We start from the raw sequence: 24,401 nt of genomic DNA, 5'->3' as shown, positions 1-24,401 counted from the left end.
ATAGAAACCAAAATAATCCCAAAACTATCTGGAAAGTGTTTACAGGGTTTGGTGCAGGCAAATGTAAGAGTAAAGCTGAAATTGTATCCCTCAATCATGGGGCCATTTACACTTATAATCCAACTGACATCTCAAATATTTTTAACAACTTTTTTGTTCAAATTGCTGAAAAACTTAAAGAACCCAGAACTTCATCTGATATCTGGAACTCAAAAACATTTTTGTGCTAAAAAAAACTACCAAACAATATAAAGTTTGAAATTCCTGAAATGAGTCCCGAATTTGTGTTGAAATATATTTAAAAAATGGATGATTGTAAAGCTACAGGACTTGATATGATTGGACCAAGGCTACTAAAGGTAGCTGCACCTGCAGTTATAGAGAGTATAGCTTTCATTTGCAATGAAAGTATTTGGTCTAATAAATGTCCACAAACATGGAAAACTGCCAAGGTTATACCATTGCATAAAGCAGGAACAAAAGATGATGTAAATAACTACAGACCCATCTCTATCCTTCCTTGTCTCTCCAAATTACTAGAAAAATATGTACATGATTCTTTTCTCAACTATTTAAACACTTATGATCTTATTCATGATAATCAGTCTGGCTTTTACCAGAATCACTCCTGTGAAACTGCACTTGTTTCTTTGATTGATAAATGGCTGAAAGCATTAGATCAAGGAGAAATGGTAGGCACTGTTGTGGTTGATTTTCGTAAAGCTTTTGATCTTGTAGACCATGAAATTTTGCTTGAAAAACTAAAAATCTATCAATGCAGTGAAAACTCCCTAAACTGGTTTACTTCTTACTTAACCGATAGAGTGCAAAAAGTATCTTTAAATGGTCAACTTTCAGAAAGTAAAAATATTAATTGTGGAGTACCACAAGGCTCTATCCTTGGGCCTCTATTATTCATTCTATTTATCAACGATTTACCTCTTAAGATTGAAACTTCAATTTCTTCCATGACCTCTATGTAGATGATACTACACTGTCTGAGATTGGTAAAACCAAAACAGTACTTGAAAATAACTTACAAGATGCTCTCAACAGACTTCAAGTATGGTGCAAAGAAAACAGTATGATCATAAATACAGAAAAAACGAAAGCCCTACTAGTTAGAACACAACAAAAACGAGCAAGGCTGGATAGTGACAAACTCCGGGTTCTGTTTGACAACGTGAGCCTAAATATGACCTCTCAAAATAGAATTCTTGGTGTATTCGTGGATAACAATCTTATATGGTCTATTCACATTAAACATATTTCAAAAAAGGTTAATTCTTATCTTTGGCTACTGAGGAAAATCAAAACATACATTCCTCTTCACTATAGGGTCATCTTTTATAAAAGTTCTATTCAGCCATATCTGGACTACTGTAATGTAATTTGGGGTAGTACCTCTTATTCAAACATAACAACACTTTTAAGACTCCAAAAGAGGTCTTGCCATTTAATTCCAGATCAAAGTATAGACAATTTTCAGGATGCAATGAATAATATAAAGGTTTTAACACTACATGAAAGAATATTTCTTAGAAAGGCCAAATTGATGTATAAAGTATCCAGAAAAGCCATTCCTGCCTATCTAAGCAATATCTTTTACCAAAGAGTTGCTGATAGCACTCCAAATTTAAGGTCCATAAGAAGAAAAAATTACATTATACCAAAGCCAAAGATGGAATTGTTTATAAAAAGTTTTCAATATCCTGGTCCACTGGTATGGGAACAACATTCCCAGTGACATAAGGCAGGCTCCTAGCATTTCTTCTTTGAAATCAATGTCTTAAATGGATGAAATCTTTAGAAAATTGAACAATTCTAGTACAAAAAATACCACCTGCTTTTCTGTTATTTTACATCATTTTCATAGCTGAATTTTTCAGTGCAAGATTATATTTTGTTTTATATATGTTTATGTTTTCACTGATGCCTGTGCATGTGTTCCAGGCTTGATACTTTGAATTTTAAAATTACTTAATTATTTAGTGTCAAGGCAGACTCTTCACATCATGTTGTATAAACTGTATATATTGTACATAACAGATAGAAGGCCTCAAGGTAAATTAGTTCTGTATCTAATTGAGTTACCTTCTCTAAATAAAGTCTTTATTATTATTATTATTATTATTATTATTAAGTAGACCATATTCATTCACATGCAGCTTTGGATGCTGGTGGTATAGTATTCATTTCATGACCTAGGTTACTCATTCCCCCAGTATCTAAAAAGGGCATGGTAATTATCAAACCAAGGGCACATTAAACTCCATAAAGGGAAGTTTGATGCATATCTCATGGTCAGAAGGGCACCTTATTTGATCTTGAATTGATGTTGTTATTAACATTATTATTATTGTTATTATTATTATTATATAATTATTATTCAGCAAATAGCATTTAGCATACCTGTCAGTTTTGTTCTTTCAAGAATATAGCTTTGGAAGAATAAACTATTTAAATATCATGAAATTATTGACTGAAAAGTATTGAAACATGCCATAAACTAATTGTTAAACATAGTCTTTCTGATACGCTCATTCAGTGCATTGCTATTCCATGTTAATTGCTGAAACTTATCAGAACAGCAGATAATAATCAAAATTTCATGTATATCTACAAATCTGACCATGCCCAGCCATTGTCTGCAAAGACTGTTCATGTTGGAAGAGATAATGCCTTTATTCATATTTACTCACTTGCATGTCAGAGTTTTGTTTAGTGAGTGCAGAGACTGCCATGAGCAGTTTAATTCCAGTCAACAAAGACATCCCTTTTATGCATTCTGCATGGTATTAATGAGTAGTGATCTGCTACACAGTGAATTGCATGTGCTTTAGGTACATGTATATGCCACTTATGAGCATGAAAATATATTGATATTAAAATTGGCATATAAACAACTGTTGATATTCACGAGAAACGTAACTGTTTGTGGTCATGAGAAACACAAAGGGGCATTTTATATCCAGACAAAGGACAAATTGTTTGGGATGAAGAAGATTGACAGTAGGTAAAGAGTGACTTGACATAAGAAACAAATGGAAAGGTTATATAAAAAAAATAACAGGATGGTGCAGAACCAAATTATAAAATGACTTTGGGGAAAGGTTATATAAAAAAAAATAACAGGATGGTGCAGAACCAAATTATAAAATAACTTTGGGGAAAGGTTATATAAAAAAAATAACAGGATGGTGCAGAACCAAATTATAAAATGACTTTGGGGAAAGGTTATATAAAAAAAATAACAGGATGGTGCAGAACCAAATTATAAAATAACTTTGGGGAAAGGTTATATAAAAAAAATAACAGGATGGTGCAGAACCAAATTATAAAATGACTTTGGGGAAAGGTTATATAAAAAAAATAACAGGATGGTGCAGAACCAAATTATAAAATGACTTTGGGGAAAGGTTATATAAAAAAAATAACAGGATGGTGCAGAACCAAATTATAAAATAACTTTGGGGAAAGGTTATATAAAAAAAATAACAGGATGGTGCAGAACCAAATTATAAAATAACTTTGGGGAAAGGTTATATAAAAAAAATAACAGGATGGTGCAGAACCAAATTATAAAATAACTTTGGGGAAAGGTTATATAAAAAAAATAACAGGATGGTGCAGAACCAAATTATAAAATAACTTTGGGGAAAGGTTATATAAAAAAAAATAACAGGATGGTGCAGAACCAAATTATAAAATAACTTTGGGGAAAGGTTATATAAAAAAAATAACAGGATGGTGCAGAACCAAATTATAAAATAACTTTGGGGAAAGGTTATATAAAAAAAAATAACAGGATGGTGCAGAACCAAATTATAAAATAACTTTGGGGAAAGGTTATATAAAAAAAATAACAGGATGGTGCAGAACCAAATTATAAAATGACTTTGGGGAAAGGTTATATAAAAAAAATAACAGGATGGTGCAGAACCAAATTATAAAATGACTTTGGGGAAAGGTTATATAAAAAAAATAACAGGATGGTGCAGAACCAAATTATAAAATGACTTTGGGGAAAGGTTATATAAAAAAAATAACAGGATGGTGCAGAACCAAATTATAAAATAACTTTGGGGAAAGGTTATATAAAAAAAATAACAGGATGGTGCAGAACCAAATTATAAAATAACTTTGGGGAAAGGTTATATAAAAAAAATAACAGGATGGTGCAGAACCAAATTATAAAATAACTTTGGGGAAAGGTTATATAAAAAAAATAACAGGATGGTGCAGAACCAAATTATAAAATAACTTTGGGGAAAACACTGGGTAGCTTAAGCTCAATCAGCCCAGACAATTTAAATTAATATGGATCATGCCAGATATATTTTCACTTGTCAGGTTCGGTTTAATAAAACTTTTGCTTTCATGGTCTTAGCTCACATACTCATCCCTCTGCTCTCATCCATCTTGTTGTTATGCTTCAGTTTTAGAGTCCAGTTTTTCATGGGCTAAAATTTTTGTGGTATTCATTGTGTATTCACTGCAATAAATCAGACCCCACTCCAACCTGTGTTATTCTGACTGATGATTTCTTTGTCATTAAAATGTGCAATTTTGCAATTTTGTTCAGTATATATCTGTATAGAAAGAACATCAGCATATAGATTAGACACCAGTATTAGGTAACAGCAACATATTGCCACAAAATTCAAAATGGCCTCATGACTTCTTAGTTATTCACAAGAATGTATTATTGAATGAAATATACACTGGTTCAGAACATAATGAAACAATTAAAAATCAAAACAATACAGTAAAATGTTATGACATTAAGAATACAGTGGCTATATATCATTACATTAATTTATTATTTTTCAAGGTTAAACCCGCAATTGATGTGAATCGTGCATCAGACACAGGTAACACAGCTCTCCATGCTGCTGCCAACAATGGTAACGTAAACCTGGTGACAGAACTGCTGATGAACCCTGATATTGATGTCAACTGTTGTAACAGTCAGTGTGAAAATGCCACCCCTCTTCATCTTGCTGTAATGCATGGTATGTGCTTAGCCACTTTGTTCTTGTTTCAAAAACAGGATAGCCCTACACTTGTAGCCTCTAAAAATTTAACAGGATTCCCTCTTTCATTGGTATCAACTTGCCTAAAGGACCTGTTGATTTTTTTTAATGACAGTTTTGGTCCATAATGAACTCAGATTTATCAGCTGAGAGACTTCTGTCCATTTTCAAAATAGGGAAAAGTGATGTGCAATAGGGTGAACAGTATGTATTGTGTTTAAAATTAAAATGTTTATCACAGTCCCATAAAATTGCAGTGTTACTATACATTTAGGCCAGTAATATAAAAACAAGAAATACTCATTAAAATTTGTGAAACTGTAAATTTTTTGTTTGTTTGATTCATCAAAATTGTTTTATGACATTTGTTACTGAAAAAAAAAACAGTAACCTCAAAACTAAGTTGTTATTGAAAGCAGCCATCATATATCAGGGTACGAGTCTGTTCTTTGTACTTGTACAGGATGAAATAACAAATCTGAGTTCTTTTTTTTATAGTTCCAATCAGCCTATAAACCTCTATAGAGTAATAATTTGCTTGTGTTTGGGCAATAAATGCATTAATTTTTATTAAGTCCTTCGGGTTTCTTATCAGACTTTTTTGAGGGAATCACGTAGATTGGAAAATTGCAGACACAGAAGTTTATAAAAGAACCAAATACTATGTTTAAATTGTTTTACATTAATCATTAAACAGAAAAGAAAATGAATATATTATACTCAGAATACAAATTTAGTATTACAAGGCCCAAAGTGTGTGTGGTTGGGGAGGAAACATCAGCTGAAGAAAAGGCAAAGCAGACTTTGTTTTCTCTGTATATTTGATCGAAATAAGAGGCAGTTTCACCTAAATCATTCTGTGGCATGGAATCTGGATGATACATAAAAGCTCATCAGAGCTGTATAAAGGGCAAATCCTCCTTTTGGGATCAACTTGTTCATGACCTGTGATGTATACGAGAAAAGTTTTCTGCAGCTTAGTTGTTTCTACTGTAGTTTGAAGTCAGTAAGACATTCCAGTAGAATATACAGACCTGTATGCTGCATTGCTTATAATTATAATATACTTTATTTGTCACTTGATACAGATATCACAAATAGGTCTTGAATAGTAGAGACTTGCAGTAAATCCTTAAGTACGCATCCATATACATTATGATCAAAAGTTTTGAAAAGAAATGAAATCTCAGTTTGAAAAGTTACACTCTCCAGTCCCTCCCAGGCACAACTAAGCATTTGAATGATGTAATAATACATTTAGGTAAATCTTTGACACCTGAACTCCATGTTATATTGTGTGAAGATGATAAATAAACCATTAAACCTACAGTAAGAAAAGTTGAGATACAATTTATACAGTTTCACTTGCTTGCTTCTTTGGAGAGATGATGTCACTTTAATCCTTGTTTGAATAACATGAATGATTATGTGCTGGAATAAATATGTTGCAATGATAATTTAAAGATTAAACATGCAAATTATTGTAAATTTCAAGAGCTATGCTTTAGTGTCTGCTTTCAGTTCATCGTCACAAGACACATGAAAATCCACTACCCTCATTATTCACCTGTGGCTTCCTCTGACCAGATTTCTGTGTTCTTGTAAATAAGTATAAACAACACAATGACATATGTTGGGTCAGCTTTCCACAAAAAATTTCCTAGGGCTCACAAAGTTTAGTTTTAGTAGGTTTGTGCATGCTCATGAGAAACAAGGAAATTGTATAACTGGCAGCCATAGGTGAAAACGGAGCATAGCAAATTTTTGTACATAGCTTTGCAGTGATGATTTCAGTTACTCTTTACTTCAGAAATTATTTAAATCCATTTCAGTATTAAAAAAATTATGCAAGCAGATATTATACTGGAAGTGGAGACCCCTTAATTGTGCAGGCATCGGTAGATACTAAATTATGTGAAGCAATTGAAATCTTAAAAAAGTCACAGCAAAGCAATTAGTTTGTGTTATCATACTTATTAGTGTTTGAATGTTATTGATAAAGCCAAATTTTTTGTATGCCAATGCCTAAGTTAAAATTTAGTTTGTGTGCTAAGACTTTTTTTTGAGGTCTGAAGAGGCCATTTACTACAGAGAGGTTTCAGTACTAGAAGGTTTTGATGCAAAAAAGTACTTACAAAAATGGATTCCACTGTGCTTTGATTGTTTCCATATTTGTATTTTTACAAAAATTCTGTATGACCATGCATATATTCATCAGTTGTTTCTTATAGCACAAGCAGAACTCCATCTGTGCTGATTTAGAGAGCAATATCATATTTGGTGTTTAGTTTGACAAAAAGAACATTGAAGATTATGACTACTGCAGTAGATACCTCACTGCTTCAGAGCATTGGATGTTTTGGCACCAATGTTAGCAAGAGTTTACACACACACACACACACACACACCACTTTTTCTGATGCCAGGGTCTCGGACTTGCTTGTAGACATTTTGGCTGGGTCCAGATATGTTCCGGAACTGAAATTACACTAATTAGCAAGTAACTGTCATTATTAATGTGTATTCTTAAATTGATATGTATTTTAATATAAGTGTGTGTCAGCAAAACAGATCAAGATTAAGATCTGAAAGTGAAATCAGTTTTACTTTTTATTTTTACTTTTATACTCATTCAACCTTGGTATTTTCCTTTAAATGTGAAATTAGGTGACAGAAATAAAATATCACCAAACACATAAAACTTTCAGCAAGCATCTTCATATTCTCTTTCAGATATATAGAGTCACGTTTATTTATTGACAAGGCAGTTTATTTAATTTTCATTGTTTTGTGCTTGGATCAGCTCTGGTACAGTTTAATTGGGCCTTTTTTTGAGTGCATCTGCAGTCTTATCATTTACAGGGCCTTTTCAAAAACCTGAGCCATCGGAAAATGTTGCATTTAATACCATTTCCTACCTTTATTGAATGGCTATAACTTTTTCTGGCACTAAATCACTGTCCGCAGACATTATTCCCTCCTCAGTGGAGGTCTAGAATAAAATGCAACATACCCAATCTTATCCATGTTCCGCTTTCGACAATTAGAATAACATCCTTCTTTGACTTGGAGTAAGACTGGAAGACATCAGAAGGGGGGAGGGAATTGTAGATTTCATGCAAGCACTCACATATTTTCAATATTGCACATCATTTGATGGCTACAAACAATAACAAAATCTTGAAGTTTCTTTTTGCAAACTTATTAAAGAGAATTTAGACATATGTTGATATTTTGTAGTTTTGTGACTGATTGTCTGTTTTGAAGTGTTGCACCAGCAGGGGACAACTTATTTGAAAAAACATGATAACAGTTAACTCTTCAGATGTTAGTGTAGCTTGAAAAAACTTTTTGGCATGACCAGGCAGCTATCTTGACAATGGGTATACATGCGCTTTTTGAAATCCAGAAAATCCTACAATTTTTATACTTGCTTGAAATCAGGATTGCCATAAACATTCCAAGAATCTGAATTTTTCATTCAAAACTCTGGGTTTTATAACAGAATTTTTTTACTTGCCCAGCAACATTTTTGACATGCCTTGGCTACCAGACAGCATTTTTTCTACCAGTTTTGTAAGATGCTTCATTCATGAATTGATTATGACACAGTTTTTGGCTTCTGGTTGAAGTCACAGATTTAGAAGTGAACTGAGACCCAAAAGTCAGAGGATCATGTTTGCAAAGGTGAAGATATTTTTAATGCTTTGATCTCTGAGTACTTGTTACATTCAGAAGTTGCAAAAAAAATTTAACTCTGAGGTTAAAATTTCACCTTTTTTTTTTTCAGGGCATGCTGAAATTGTTGGAGCTCTGTTAAGGGCTGGAGCAAACTTTTCTCAAAAAATGGGAAACATGTTGCCACTAGATATTGCCAGAGACTTTGATCATCATGATGTTGTTAAGCTACTTCGTGCTCGCATGTCAAATGAATCACTGGATTTGACAGTGACTGCAAGGGAAACGAGGGAACCATAATTTCCAGTGATATCTCAGTGAAGAATCTGTTTATATTTGTTCATGTTTACTTGCATCATGATATATTAAGAAAATTGCACATTACAATCACGGATAAAAGAAGTGATTTCAATATCAGACATGTCTGATTTTGAAGCAAAAAATTGGAATTGAATTCCAGGTGATAATTTGGACTGTTTTATCAGATTACATAACAAAATTGTTGTTGTTGTTGTAGGGTTTAACGCCATTTTTCAGCACAAGATATGCTGTACATGGCAGCCAGTATCAGTGGTGGCAGAAGAACCCTGTAAAACCCCAGAAAGAACCACCAGCCCACAAGAAGCTACTGGCAAGCTTTCTCACATACCCACATTGGCTGAGCCCAAGACTTGAACCCATGCAGATAGAGGTGAGGCAACAGTGATCTGTAACGATGAGCACTTTAAACCACCCGGCCACTCAGGGCCCCAACAAAATTGTAAACTAAATGAAAACTGAAATTTAATGTATATAATTCTGAGTTTATTTTGTGTCCACTTTATCAGATTCAGAAGTTGTGATGTCCATTTATTTTTTATTTTTTGTTGGGTCACAGAGTTTGATTTTTGAGTCAATAAAAGACGAGAAAAGAGATTAAAATTATATTCCGTGTTTTGTTTATCATATCCTTTTTTACTGTCTTTTATTGACTAAACATGAAACTTGTTTGTGCATGCAGGTGTGTTTGTGACTTTCTTTTTACTGAGAACACACTTTGTAAAAGATTTTAAAATCCTGTAAATCACAGTTATATGATCACGTTAATTCTAAAGTTTGAATGTTACAGCAGCTAAATTTCAATAATTTTTACATAGGTCTCACCTCTTTAATAATACAGATATATTATCCATAATTTGTTTAGGTAGCATGTATTATTACCTATGTCATCATAGCAATATATCCTTACTTAATGCATTAAGCAATCTCACAAAGCCCAATTTAAACTTTTATTTTTAAATCGTAGTTGTCAACTTCCATTATGTATAACAAAAGGTAGAATTTGATTCACTCAAGTAGTTTTATATATTTAAATGGGCATTTATTGTTAACACATAATTTAAATCAATGTGTAGCCTGGTTTATTTGCTGTTTTTAAAAATAAACTTGAGTCACTAAAAGCTTAACAAACTCAATTTAACGTATCCATAAAATATGACTCATGAAATCTTAATTAGTGCTAATAGGACATGAATAGCTGTGGGTTTCAGCTTGCTTAAGGTTCTGTGAGTGCATTATCCTGTACATCTAACTTTTGTCAATCACCAAATATACTTGGCAGAAATTTTAAGGTGAAGTGACTTCTCTTCCCTGCCAGAATAAGATTAAGTTGTGGGAATATAGGGATTAGTGAGTTGGGAAAGGTCAGGATTTAGTATGTTTACAACAGTTGCTTAAAACAAGCATTTAAAATAAATTTGAGACAAATAAAAACAAAAGAAATACTCATTAAGCCTATGAAAATATACAAATGTTCTTAGCTTGATGCAGCAATATTGTTATTTTACTGAGTTTTTGGAAAGCAAGGTTAACTCAAAAATAGGTTGCAGTAAAATCCGAGTGACAGATATTGAGGTGCATGTCATATCTTGTTACTTTTATGGAATGAAATATGAAAAATACTTGTGTCCCTTCACTGGCCTATGAGCTTCATCAGTGTACAAATTTTCTCATGATTGGGTTACAGATTTATGGAATTTCACTCACTTCTTCAAGCTTTGTGTGAATTTTTGGCAGTAAGATTGTTGTTTTAGACATACATTTCAGATATGAAAAGTGATTAAATTGATCTAAAGCTGATTAGACATCATAAAAAAAACTGTTTAAATTGTTTTATATTGATCTTTTAATAGAATAAAAAGTTGAGTTGATATTGTACTCGGAATATAAAAAACTTTGTATGGCCTATGAGGGGGAGTGTGTGGGGTGCAGCTGACTTGAGAAAGGTGAAGTCAGCTTCATCTTTTCTGCATGTCAGGGCAAAATTACAGGCACTGGGACAACTATTTCATCAGAATTGCCCCATAGGGTGGATCTGGATATTGCATTGGTTATTCAGACGTATCTGGTGATTTGTCCAGAAATTATGTTGACATAAATGATGAAATAAAGAATAAAGCTAAGCAAACCCAGGGGAAAGATTCAAAACAGTTCGCAATTTGGTCCAAAAAGATCAAATTTGAAGGATTTCCTGGTGGGATGTTTGGTATCAGAGGAATTGTGACCATTTTTTATTCTCTTGCCTGTGGACTGAAGCAACTCATGAAATTTCACTGCAGAGTAAAACAAATTCTGTATACTGTTTGTTAAAGTGACAGTATTTTTATTACACATAAATATTTGTTTTAGTGTTAGATAATGATTTGTACAGTCAGCAACAGTCTTTTACTATTTTGTTTTATTAGCCTGGCTCAGAATGTTCCCATTAACAACAGTGGACTTTATTTTCATTTACCTTTGTTCATTTTCCCCATTTTTACATTATACTACCTTCACATAACATTCTTTGTCATGTTGTTGTTGTTGTTGTTGTGGGGTTTAACGCCATTTTTTCAGCACGATAGGCTATACATGGCGGCCAGTATTAATGGTGGAGGAAGAACCCGGAAAACCCCAGAAAGAACCACCGACCCACGAGAAGCTACTGGCAGGCTTTCTCACATGCCCACATTGGCTGAATCTTAGACTCGAACCGCCGCAGACAGAGGTGAGATGGCAGCGATCCGTAACGAAGAGCGCTTTAGACCACTCGGCCACTCGGGGCCCCATTCTTTGTCATACTTTCCTTACTGATAACATGACGAAGCTTGGAATTAATAATAAATGCCACATTAATAAAACAAAACAATCAACAAATAGGTTTGTAAGTTTCAAGGTAAAAAGCTGGCAAAATAAACAAAATGTGGGCAAGAAAGATTTTTGAAAAAACATTATCTGGGAAATTCTATTTTGAGAATTGAACCCAGTTTACCATTACATAATATTTTATTATTATTTATCATACTGGCTGTTCTGTTTATTATAATTTTCATTTTTTTTAAAAAATACTGGAGTTTGTGGTTGCTTCGAACCACAAATTTAAAGACCCAATGGAAAATTAGTCTTAGAGACCCCCTATGCATTTTGTTTTGTTATTGATACATTCCTAATGATCAACACTGCTCAGTTATTTTGATAATTCAACTTTATTACTGCATAAAAGTATTGTCTTCTACATGTGTTTGCTTTTTTTTAACCATTTATAAAAAAAAATATAAAGCAGTTTATCATGTTTCAGTGCACATCTGCAAGTATCAAATACAGTATTTGGTATCTGTCTTTTCCACTCATGGTCTTTAATTGATATGTGTTGTAAGGCTACTAAGGATTGAGAGAAAAGCAGAAGTACTGTTATTATCGAAAATGAAAGAATGAGGAAACTGTATAAAAATTAGATTTAATATTTTTATTTACATCATCAACTCATTTGAATTAAAATACTATCACAACTACAAGTATGACAAAATTGCACCTTGTTCTGTGCAATTCTCAGTTATTTAGTATTTGCCAATAGTTGTAATCCATCTAAATGAATGCTCTAAATAACATATAAAGAAATAAATGCAAGTATTTGTAAGTGCTAATTAAAGACTACATTAATTACAACACAGTCCTGACATCTCACAAATTTTCAGACAAAACCACTGAAAAACAGCATGTCAGTAAAGTCAAGGATTGCCACAGCCTGCTGACTGAATAGAGTATGGAGCAGTTCGTCCCATGTTTCATTCACGTTTGAAATGAGGACATTATGCATGATCATCAGAAAGAACCGCTCATGCAACTTTATCAACAATAATTTCTGTGAAAGACATTTAGATATGATTACTAACCATCTGCCTTGGTGTTGTTCAGTATGTCGGTTGCATTTGGTAATGAGCATTTGAATTAAAACCTGGTAAAATGCATTGATCTTAACAGGTGTTTGATTTGAACTAGTACTGGTGACAATATTGTGTTAACCATTAAATTGCACAAAATTTGTATATTTTTTATTTTGTATATTCTTTATTTTAGGGCATTTGTTGTGGTTAATCCACAAAATAAAATACTATACATTTGCAACTTGAACAAAAGCAAATCCACAAATTTAAGTTAGGTAGCCATTAACCATTTTGTTTGTTTGCTTCTTTCTTTTACGAATCCATGAACATTTATATAAACAGAAATAAATGAAACAACAATTTACTAAGGCATGAGAGATGAGAAGAGAGAGAGAGAGGTCAGTTTTTTAAACTAAAATTTAGCTAGGAGTGTTAAAGTTTTTTGGGGTGAATCAACAATATAATATTCACAGTTTGTAGTGTAAACCATTATAATTTTTTTTTCTTTTTTTGCATGTTGTATGTGTGCATACATTCATATTTTATAAATGTCATTTTTTTGTATATGACAGAGATGGAAAAAGTTCTGTGATACAGTGACCCCCTCTTATAAGCTCATCCCTTTGATAAAAGAATGACTTTGTACAAAGAGTGGCAGCCTCGTGAGGGGAACAAACTGGTAACACTATACCATTTTGTTGTGTAAGGCTGAGTTTAAAATGGGATGGTCTCTCATGAAAGAGACAGATGTTCTTTAGTAAAATTGTACTTAGTATTTTGAAGGAACATTCAATAAGAGGAATTATGTTTATGAATAATATTTGTTTAAGAAATTGTTATGGAAATATTCTGTTGTATTCTAAAAAATCTCATTGAAACACACCTTGTTTTCACTGTTTATTAAAAAAAATTGGCTTTTTTGTCATTAAAATATTTTTCTGGTTAATACTGATCTTGTGTTTCCTTTATTCCTGAAGAATTTAAACAATGTTCTATGTAGATGATGTTTGGTTCCATTTAATGGTCTAAATAATGGACATGTATAAATAGGACTTTGTGGATGCAGTGTCATGGACAGGTTCTTGAGGTGATGGAAACCAGTAGACACCCTGGAATTTATTGATTCTTATGCAGTGTAATCTACTTTGATATATGTTCATCTTTGTGTCACTGTTCTTTTTGGTTCAACGCCATTTTTTCAGCACAGGAAGGTTATATGTGGTGTTCGAGGAATAACCTGGGATGTCCCTGGGAAGAACAAACAACCCATGGGAAGCTATGGGCAAGCTTTCTCAAATACATTGGCAGAGCCTGAGATTTTAACCCACATGGACAGAGGGGGGATGGCAGTGATTAGTAAAGATGAACACTTAAGACCACTGTTGAGGGCCCTATAAAGTGATGTAACTGGCCTTGGTCGCACTAAAATGTTCAAACCTGCATCTCATATTGAGATTTTAGATTATCTTATGATACTTAGATAATATCAATAATTTTGCCAGGTGTAGGGATAGTGGAAAAGATGCAATTCAATTTAGTTTTGAAACTTAGCAAGTGGAAACTGTTCTAATGTTGCAATTTATATACATCAAAAATATTGACTTGCAATGAGGAATATTTAATTCTTGACTCAAAAGATAAAACATGAAAAGGAAGGTGTCTTTTGCATTCTCCCTCCATGTATTAATACTATATGTACTTGCACCATCATTGCTAATATCTGAAGTCGGTACATGACAAAGATAATTGGAATTGGCCAGAATCCTTTTGAAAGGTAAAATTTGTTGATATACTTTGCATTTCCAATTGTCAATGAAGCCATTGATTCTTGGCAATGAAAATGAATCTGTTTTTGTCACACAGTTCACTTTTATATAGTTAGTGCACATGCAGAAAGTATTATATGATTTTGGCACAAGAATACATTGTGAACCAAGTCGTTGCTACTTGCTTCTATGACATCATTCTCTAGGAAATGCTGAATTTCTTTTTTCAAACATTACTAAGAGGGTTCTTCCTGCACAATCAACAATTTCAACATGTTTGATTTTATTTAGTTGTGTTGGAGCATCTGGAAACAAGTGCCCATATTCAAATAATAGCTGTTTTAGTCGACTCTTTTCTTGTGGCTCTAGATTTTAAAGAATCTCTTTCAGATTATTCAATATTACCAAATTCCAAAGATTGATTGCACCAAAGTCACCACAGCACCATTGCTTAAATCCTCACAGTGTGGGAGAGGTGCAACTAAATTGACTGCATGATTATTAGGGCTATCTCTATCAATATACTCCTTTAATGTATTTATATGGCAAATTTGCTTTTATTTTCACTTCCCAAAAGTGGTAATTTAAGTCACTTACTTTCTTTTTAGCTGTAAGAGGGCCATATTACTTAGCCTGAAGAGGATTTTGATGTATGGATAAGTTAGCCAGCACTCTATCACCAGGCTATAAACTTTTCTTTCCTTTGTAGTTTTGTCATACCTTAATTTAATTTTTGATCTGGTCTTAGGTACTGGACAAACATAGTCTACCATTATTCTGCTTAACAGTCCGTCAAATACAGGAATAGGTTGCAGTTGAGCCTTAGATATCTCCTGATCGGGTTTCCTACCATTTGACAAGTTAACAAGATCCATAGTATCAATAAACATTACTTTTAATTTTCACCTAATAAAAATTATTGAAGAACTTGTGATGATACTTATTTAACCCTAAATGACCAGCCTAAGACGTTCCATGGACTAGACTAAGAATTTCCTGTCTATATGACTTAAGAACAACAATTTGATTGCTCACTAACCACTCGTCATCAGCGGATACTTCATGTGGTCTCCATTTCCTCTTAAGGACCCCATTTTTAACAAAGTAACAAACAGGTACTTATGTGGTTTAAGTTTCGCTAATAGCCATATGAAACAATCAGGAAATCACAGGATCTTCTTTTAATAAGAGGATCATTGTGATCAATACTTTTTGATTGATCAATACGAGGAGCAAAAGTGACCTCATCAGAAGCCTGACCAATACATGTGTCAAAAAAAGGAATAATTTACTGATCGTTATTCTCAAGAGCTTTATTTGCCATAGCTCAAGTAAACTGCACGAGATGGGTATAAACCGGGAATTTCATTTTCAATAGGATCGATTTTCTGATCCAAACAAGGCCTGTCAGTTACAAGTGGATTAACTACAATATTATCTCCAGCCAAAGTCATTTCCTAGTAATACATTAATACCCTCAATGGGTAAAAACACCAATGTTCCTTACTGTCATGGGCCCTGGGACTAAGTCTGATGACAAATTTACACAATGTAGAGGAATATTAAGAAACCGCAGTATTCTTCCTGAATAAGAACACATTCATTAGAAGAAGACTTCTCAGAAAAAGGCAACTTACCTGACAGTAAAAGACTGAGAAGCTCATGTGTCCATGAAAATGTTAATAGGGATAAGATTGGCAGAATCTCTAATAGGTGGTATATAACTGTTAGACATGAATGGTACATAATTCTCCATAGTAAACTCAAACTGGGGTTTGTTTGGTCCAACAAATGTATTGCTTTCAATACTTTACCGTAACCATGACCTCTTAGAAACAAGAGCATTTTCAGTATCTGTCTTGATTCTGTTGCTTGTTGTTTAATCTTAATAATCAGAAATAAAGTGTCATTTCTTCTTGCAATAGGTGCACCTAAGATGAGAAAAGAAATTTTCATCAGTCATATAAGAAATTTGCTTCCTAAAGGTTATGCCAGTTGTGGATTTGGAAGTGCTTGTACGAGACTGAAATATTTTTTTACCAATAAACTTCTTGGCTGAGCACCATATATCAAATAATTATTATTTTTCTCCGCAAATTCGACATGGGTCTGTCCAGTTTAATTTTTACAGTTCATAAATCTTTGTAGAGATGCCTCAAGTACCAACTCATGATCCTTCAAGACAGAGCCCTTGACCATATCATAATCGGCACTTTGTTGTACTTACAGTGAAGTATAGACTTCACGAGATTTGCCAATAACAACACTTTGAAACAATGGAGTCCAATGCTCTGTTGGTCATCTCAAATTTTCAGCAATTTTTTTTATTAATGAGGAAAATATGTATCAACTTCTTTTTCCATAAACATTAAGACCTGAATTTGTGGGCGAGTGCTATCCACTTGCCAGCTCTAATTCGTTTAATCTAAACTGAAATTCCCTTTCTTCATTTTCTCTCTGCATCTGTATTTCCCTCTCTTCTTTTTCTCTTTGCATTTGCATTTGAATTAGCCTACTTCTCTTTCTATCTCTTTCCTCTTTCAGCAATTTCACTTGTCTTCGTTCTACAACTGCATTTGTCTCTCTTCTTTCTCTTTCTCTATTTGCATTTATTTCTCTTTCCTCTTAATTCAATTGCATTTTCTCTATTCGTTCTCCTTCTGAAGCTGAAGCTTTCTTAACTCTTTCCATTTTGTGTTTTCATTTAAATTCCATAACTTTCACGTCTGAGCCCAACAGAGACTTACTAATCAAAGCCAAAGCACTTTTATCCCCAGAAAATTATTTTCCACAAAATACTGGACCAAAATATATTTTTCATTTCTTCGTTAAAGTAAATCCACATCAGGGAAATCATATTTTCTGGCAAGCTGTAGCTGAAGCAATTCATTCTTTTTCAAGGGTCTAACCATTTCTTCTTTGTAGGATTTAAAATAAAGTTATCCACTCAAGATGACATTGTGAAAACTTCTTGGTTTCACTAAAAATTTCTAAAGTATATGAGATCAAAATAACAGGGACTACAAAAATTCAAAATTAAAGTGAAGTTTAAAAAAATAAATATTTTAGAGAAATTTGTATCCTAAGAATTTTCTGTTACGACTCTATGTCTTAAAATAAGTAACAGAAAAAACAAGTTTTGTAAAATCCTACAAACAAATTATTTACCTAGAACACAAAGTGAATATTTAAAAAGAACATACGGTATTTTGTATCAAATCCCAAATGGTCCAAGAAGTTTAATTTGATTTTGGACTAAGGTCAATTACTAAATCCAATTATAAGAAAAAGCCAACAAACAATACAGAAAAATATACATAACACTCCCCGTATAGGAGCTTGGGCCCACGAACATCCCGAGGAGCTTACTTTAAGTGTTGCCAGAGATTTAACATTTATGGTTGCCAATACAGCAACAACAAAAAGAGAACTTTATACCTTACAGAAAGTGAAAGGACTGCCACTGAACTGTTTAAATCTAATAGTGTAAGTGTAAACTATTGTTCAAAATTTTATCGAACTTACTGTTTGGGTAGCTGTAATGTGAAAATAATATTCAGGTGCTACCTAACAACTTTCTTGACTCGCTCAATCCAGTTGATGTAGCTGCTTTTAAAAAGGGGTTACTCAGGTCTGCTTTAAAATCGCTAGTGTGAACGTCTGCTCATCTCATATTATATTCGGCAACAAAGAACTTAGTCAGTTAGCTTCTGGTGTGATTATTTCATGATGGTGGATTAATTGTTTTTTTTTTATTATTATTACTTTCTCACTGTATCAAGGTACTCATGCGTAAGAGAATACACTCATGCAATTTCAGTCTTTGAAGATGGAAGAACCAAAGCAGTTGACCCTTCTGGTCAGAGATTTGCAAAGAATCGTTCAAACGTTTAACAAATCTTCAGACCACTCCTCTCGAGTTAAACGTCAAGACATTTGTTAGACATGTCAAGAGAAAGGAAAATGGGCTCCAGAATATCCAAAACGTCAAGGGAAAGGAATTGTTAGACATAGAGAAATGGAGACAAACGTAAAGTTACTTATTATACTGTCAAGAAAAAAAACACTGTTCTACAGAGTGTCCCAGGAATGTGAAAAAAGACAAAACGTGAGTGTCACGGAATTGTATAAATTCCTTTATTTATTAAATATGTGTACTCGGGTTTCGTTTTTTTGTGTACAACGATATCCGAGGGTGACATATATTTTGTACAGATATTTAGAAACAGTGGGTTGGGTTCATCCTATACCGCAAGTGCGAAGTGCTTTCGATGGGAAAAACCGATTCATCTAGCGCACAGACGATGTAGGGCTACAATGTTTCTGTATAAATACGTCACCATATGTCCAAATCTTCACGTTACGGAACGTCTTGTCAGTGAGCAGTCTACTTCAAGGACTTGCACATCTTCAGCTGTGGAGGAATCTGAGTTATTTATTAATTTCTTATGTATAAGTTATAACTATTGTATTACCATGTTTATTTTTGTATATTTTCTATGTAGCTTCGGCTTACATAGTATAATGCAAATATTTTCTCTTCTTGTTTGTGACTTAGCAAGAGATTTATATTAGCAATATAAAATTGCATTTTATTAAGAAACATTTAGTCCCATAGGCTTCTTATCGGACAGAGGTAGGTTCACTTCTGAACCTGTAAATTGCTTTGTAATGTCGTGCCGATAATGTAATTTGTATAGCTTACCGTATTTAACGTCATTATGTGTTATCGTATATACCCGTGCCATTCTTAGTACACGGTGTTAGATTTAATTTCAGCTGATGGGAGTCGACGTGGAACCAGCTGTAGAGCTAACCATAGAAGTTGACCATAGCAGCTGTAAAGCTGAACCATATCAGCCGTCGAGCTGAGTAAACAGTGTTGCTGGTCGAGTAGCAGGTGATCGTGCTTTGCTGACCGATTGGTGGGCGCTGATTGCTTGATTACCAAGGAATTGAATGGTGTTTGATGACCACCTGGAATACTGACTGCTTGATTGACCAGTGTGACTGGGAGCCATGTGTGCTGGTGACGGAGTGTGTAACTCCATTCAAGTGCTCTTTTAGCCGTGGGCTAATTTTGGAGTTTGTAATACCCATTGTTTTGGGATTTTTAAATAAATTTTGTATGATATATGTCCCTTTGTTTTCATTATTTTACTATTTGAGTAAAATACCTCATTTTTCACTATTTGAGTGAATTAATATTTACTATTTGAGTAAAATACACCATTTTTGTTTCGTAGTGTGAAATTGCTGTGAATCATCCATCCTTGTCCTTATACTGTGTAAGGTCGTTTATTTGTAATTTCATTTGTTTCATTTTTAGGTTCTTGCGGATTATGTTAATTTGTCCAATATTTGGATCTTATACACGTACGTATTAATCATAATTCTTTTCTCATTCAAGTCATTCATCATTAAACATTGTATTTGTATCAGCATCAGATGTGTTCTGTTGTAAATCCGAAATCCGATCCGGTTATCTTGTTACAGTGAGGAAGTTTCAGAAGAAGCAGAAAAAGAAGAGGAAGAACCCATTCCTGGAAAGAAATTCAAATCATAACTTGCAGAAGAAACAGCTGAAGAACCCATGCCTGTATGCCAGTAAAAAAGTTTAAAAAAGTAAAAGATAAAAGAACTTTGTAATTCCATGGAAAAGTGAACACACACACACACACACACACACACACAAACACACAAACACACACATACCTACACAATGATTTAGATTCAGATCATAACTGTGTCAATTCTGATTTAAGATACAGCTGTCTCAAATGTTACATTCTCCCTTCCTCACTAATTATGAAAACTCGAATCTAGAACAAAACACATTGTCAAAATAGACAGCTTTGACTGGCTATGGTTATTTCATGGAATCAGACGATTGTCTCTTTTTTATAAATGGGAGCTGAATAAGATGTGTTTTCTTCTTGTGATTAACTGTCAGTATATTCAGATCAGAAGTGTGTCTGTTCTGCTTTAAAAAAAAAAAAAAAAAAAAAAGAAAACAACTACAACACAAAACCAAACAACCTTGCTCTTGAGATATAAACTAATTTGTATGAATGAAGTTTTTACGATATTTAACACAGGACTAAAGTTTGGATCCTTTGTACCATTTCCACAGCAACATCAATAATAATAATAATAATAATAATAATAATAATAATAAATAATAACAATAATAATAATAATAATAATTGTATTGTCCCTTTTTTATTTTCTCACTGTGTGTTACACAAATGTCCACATACACGATTCATCTTGGTGGTTTTAAACTAAAGGAAAAGCGTCAGGACATTACAGTTTGCTAAAACACTGTGCATAGGATGGTAGATTCGTTTCAAAGAAGAAGAGCATGGGAGAGCATGGGCATTATAAAGGGAGGTAGAGTTTTTTAAATGTTTTTTTTTTTGTAAACTCTATAATAGGGATTTTTGGGCTGAAAGGGAGATAATGAATTTAGTTTTGTTGATAAGGCACTTAAATTCTATTTTATACCCATATTTAAATTCCTATGGTATGTGAATGAGATGGTAGTTTTTATTAAAATAGAAGAGTGGGGGAGACTATTGTCATTATATATTGGAGGAGGTAGTAGAGATTTTAACTTTATAAGTAGGGGATAATAAGGTACTTGTATAATAGATTATGGGAAGATAGTTTTGTTAAAATTGGAAATATGTAGAAGATAGGGTCATTATAGAATAGGGGTTAGAGAGTTTAACTTTTTAAGTCGGGGAAAATTGGATACATGTACCTGTATAAGGATTACTTGGTTCGGACAGTACATAATTGGTTGGAGAATAGTAGATAACTGGATGTTGATAGTAGATAATCGGTTGTTGGATTGAAGATTACAGGGTGGTGGATATAGATAACTGGTGGTTATGGTAGAAGATAATTGGTTGGTGAATACTAGGTCGCTGGTTGCTGGATATTATACAACTAGGTGGTGGATAGTAGACAGTTGGGTTTTGATATGTAAAGATTATGTGTATGGTAGTTTTGTTGGGTAACAATAGTATATAGCTGGGTGTTAATATTTGATCTATTGGTTCTGGATAAGAGCAATTCGGTTAGTGGATGGTCGATAACTGTAGAATAGTAGATAACTGGGTATTGATAGTAGATTACTGGTTGAAGGATAGTAGATACACATAAAGGTGCTGGATATTAGACAAATATATGTTGGATAGCAGATAACTAGGTATTGATATGTAACGATTATGACGATGGCAGTTTTTAGAAATGAGATAAGGCTGGTGAGAATACAGGGTAGGGTAGAGATTTTAACTTCACAAGAAGGATCGTAGAGTGGTAAGCGAAGATAAATAAGTTCTTTTTCATGAAGCAAAATTAAATACGGCATTTCATTCCATTTAAAATGCAGTCAAACTCCTACCACTAACATTTCCCATAAAAATAGAACTAATATATTGCAAAAAGACCCCAGATTCCTCGTGTGAAACGTATGACGTCAAATGGTATTTCCGGTTAAGAGCAGATTGTCGCCTTATGCTACACTGTTACAAAAACATCAGCAGCAGCACCATCACCATCATCATGTGGATTTAGTATAACGTCTAATGTTTAGAAGATCCAAGCGCTTCACACTGTTAGGTACCACATAAAAACATATACAATGATAACATGAAAAACACCATGAAATTTTAAAACAAAAACATGTTGAAAATAATTCAGGAAGCAAACATTATTAAGTCTTTACGTCTGTTCTTATAGTCGAAATAGGTGAGTTTTATGTTGTGGTGTTCCATAGTGGTCTTTTATTGGACCTGTTCTCTTCATTCTGTACACTCAGACGCTCTCAAGTGTCATAGATCATCATCCAGTGTCTCACCAATTGTACGCTGATGACACCCAAATATACAAATCTAGCCACCCAACTGAAGTTAATGCTACCATCCAAGGTGTAGAGATGCGCATTTCTGATGCGAAATCATGGACATCATGTAACAAGCCGCAGATGAATGATGATAAAACTGAAATCATTATGATCACATCACAACAACTTTCTCATTCACATCATTTACCTCAAACAATAAATAACAGCAACACCAACATTAAATTCAAACAGTCAGTACGAAACCTAGGTATTACTCTCGACAGTACTCTCACATTTCACCAAAATGTCATGAATATATGCAAGGCCGTGTATCTTATGCTGAGATGCATCAGCTCCATTCGCAAATATTTTTCAGATGATGCCACTAAAACACTTGTGTGTTCATTAGTACTTTCAAGACTGGACTATTGAAATTCAGTTATGTCTGGTTCGTCTCAATATCTACTCCAGAAACTTTAAAAAGTTCAAAAACACAGCTGCTCAGATCACCCTTAGAGTACCACGATCAGAGCACACGTCCCCCACCCTGTTCTGTACCCTACCCTGGCTATCCATTCGATCTAGAATCAAATACAAAATTTGTTCTCTGTACTACGTTTCACTGACGGACTCCAGTCCAACATACCTATCCGACCTCACCCATGTGTACATACCAGCAAGATACTTACGCTCCTCTTCTGACATTCGTATACTCATTATTACCATTATGAAAGCGAAGTCATATGGGCAGCGTTCTTTTGCATACCAGGGCCCAGCAACGTGGAACGAATGGTCCACTGAACTTAGACACAAAGGCAGTGATTTCATTCAAGAGTGCTCTTAAAACTCTCCTATTTTGACTGCAAGAACAAACTTAAAGACCTAATAGTTTTTCCTACCTTAAATATTTTCAGCATGTTTTATGTTTTATAATTTCATGGTGTTTGTTTTTTATAATCATATCATTATGGTTTCTTTTTATGTTTTAGGTTTTGTCTAATGTTGTAAAGCGCTTAGAACTTCTAAACATTATGCGCTATACAAAGTCCTCAGTATTATTATTATTATCAAGAGCACTTTTGGATGAAATCACAGTGCCTTTGTGTCTAGGATATATGGGCAATTCGTTCGATGTAGCTGGGCCCTTGTATTCAAAAGAATGTTGTCCGTATGGCTACGCTATAACAGTGGGGATAATGAAAATGCGAATGTTGTATGTTTCTTGATGAAAATGTACACATGGTTGAGGTCAGATATGTATACTGGCAGTCAACGAAATGTAGCACAGTGAACAGATTGTGTTTGATTCTGGATGGAACGGGTAGCCAGTGAAGGTTACAGAACAGAAGGTGTGCTCAGTTCTTCGTACTCTAAGGATGACGCGAGCAGCCGTGTATTGCACTTTGTAGTTTCTGAAGTAGACACTACGATAAACCAGATAGAAATTAATGACAGTAGTCCAGTCTTGAAAGCACCAAGAAACACGCAAGTGTTTTTGTGTCTTCACCGGAAAGAAAATGGCTCAAAGAGCTGATGAGTCTCAGCTCCAGATATACAGCCGTGCATATGTTCATTACATGTTGGTATAATGAGAGTGACAGCTAAGTTTCGTACTGACTGTACAATTTTAATGTCGGTATTGCTGATACTTTTTGTTTGAGGTAAATGATGTGAATGAGAAAGTCTTTGCGCGGTGATCAGAATGGCTTTAGTTTTATCACCATTCATAGGCAACTTGTCACAGGTCATTAATAATAATAATAATAATAATAATAATAAAGACTTTTTTTTTTTAGAGAAGGTAACTCAATTAGTTACAGAATCAATCTACCTTGAGGCCTTCTTTCTGTTATGTACATGACTTTCAACATACCTTTCATCACGGCGG

General features: G+C 33.7%; 1 protein-coding gene across 4 annotated transcripts in view; it reads left to right on the top strand.

The window, feature by feature from the left end:
- The window catches only part of LOC149802585 (uncharacterized), a 28,383-nt gene extending 14,542 nt beyond the window's left edge, over positions 1-13,841 (top strand). For all 4 annotated transcript variants that reach the window (XM_089951861.1, XM_089951862.1, XM_089951863.1 and 1 more), the window contains 2 exons: positions 4,835-5,015; positions 8,827-13,841. In XM_089951861.1, the coding sequence (XP_089807987.1) occupies positions 4,835-5,015; positions 8,827-9,014 (369 nt within the window). In that variant the 3' untranslated portion in view covers positions 9,015-13,841. The remainder of the gene's footprint in view (positions 1-4,834; positions 5,016-8,826) is intronic.
- The last annotated feature ends 10,560 nt before the right edge of the window (positions 13,842-24,401 follow it).

Source organism: Sinohyriopsis cumingii, chromosome 3 (genome assembly GCF_028554795.1).
Source record: "Sinohyriopsis cumingii isolate HCF-2022 chromosome 3, ASM2855479v2, whole genome shotgun sequence".
NCBI lineage: Eukaryota > Metazoa > Mollusca > Bivalvia > Unionida > Unionidae > Sinohyriopsis > Sinohyriopsis cumingii.
The sequence above is the reverse complement of the archived record's forward strand: the minus strand, read 5'-3'. Positions and strand labels throughout refer to the sequence as shown.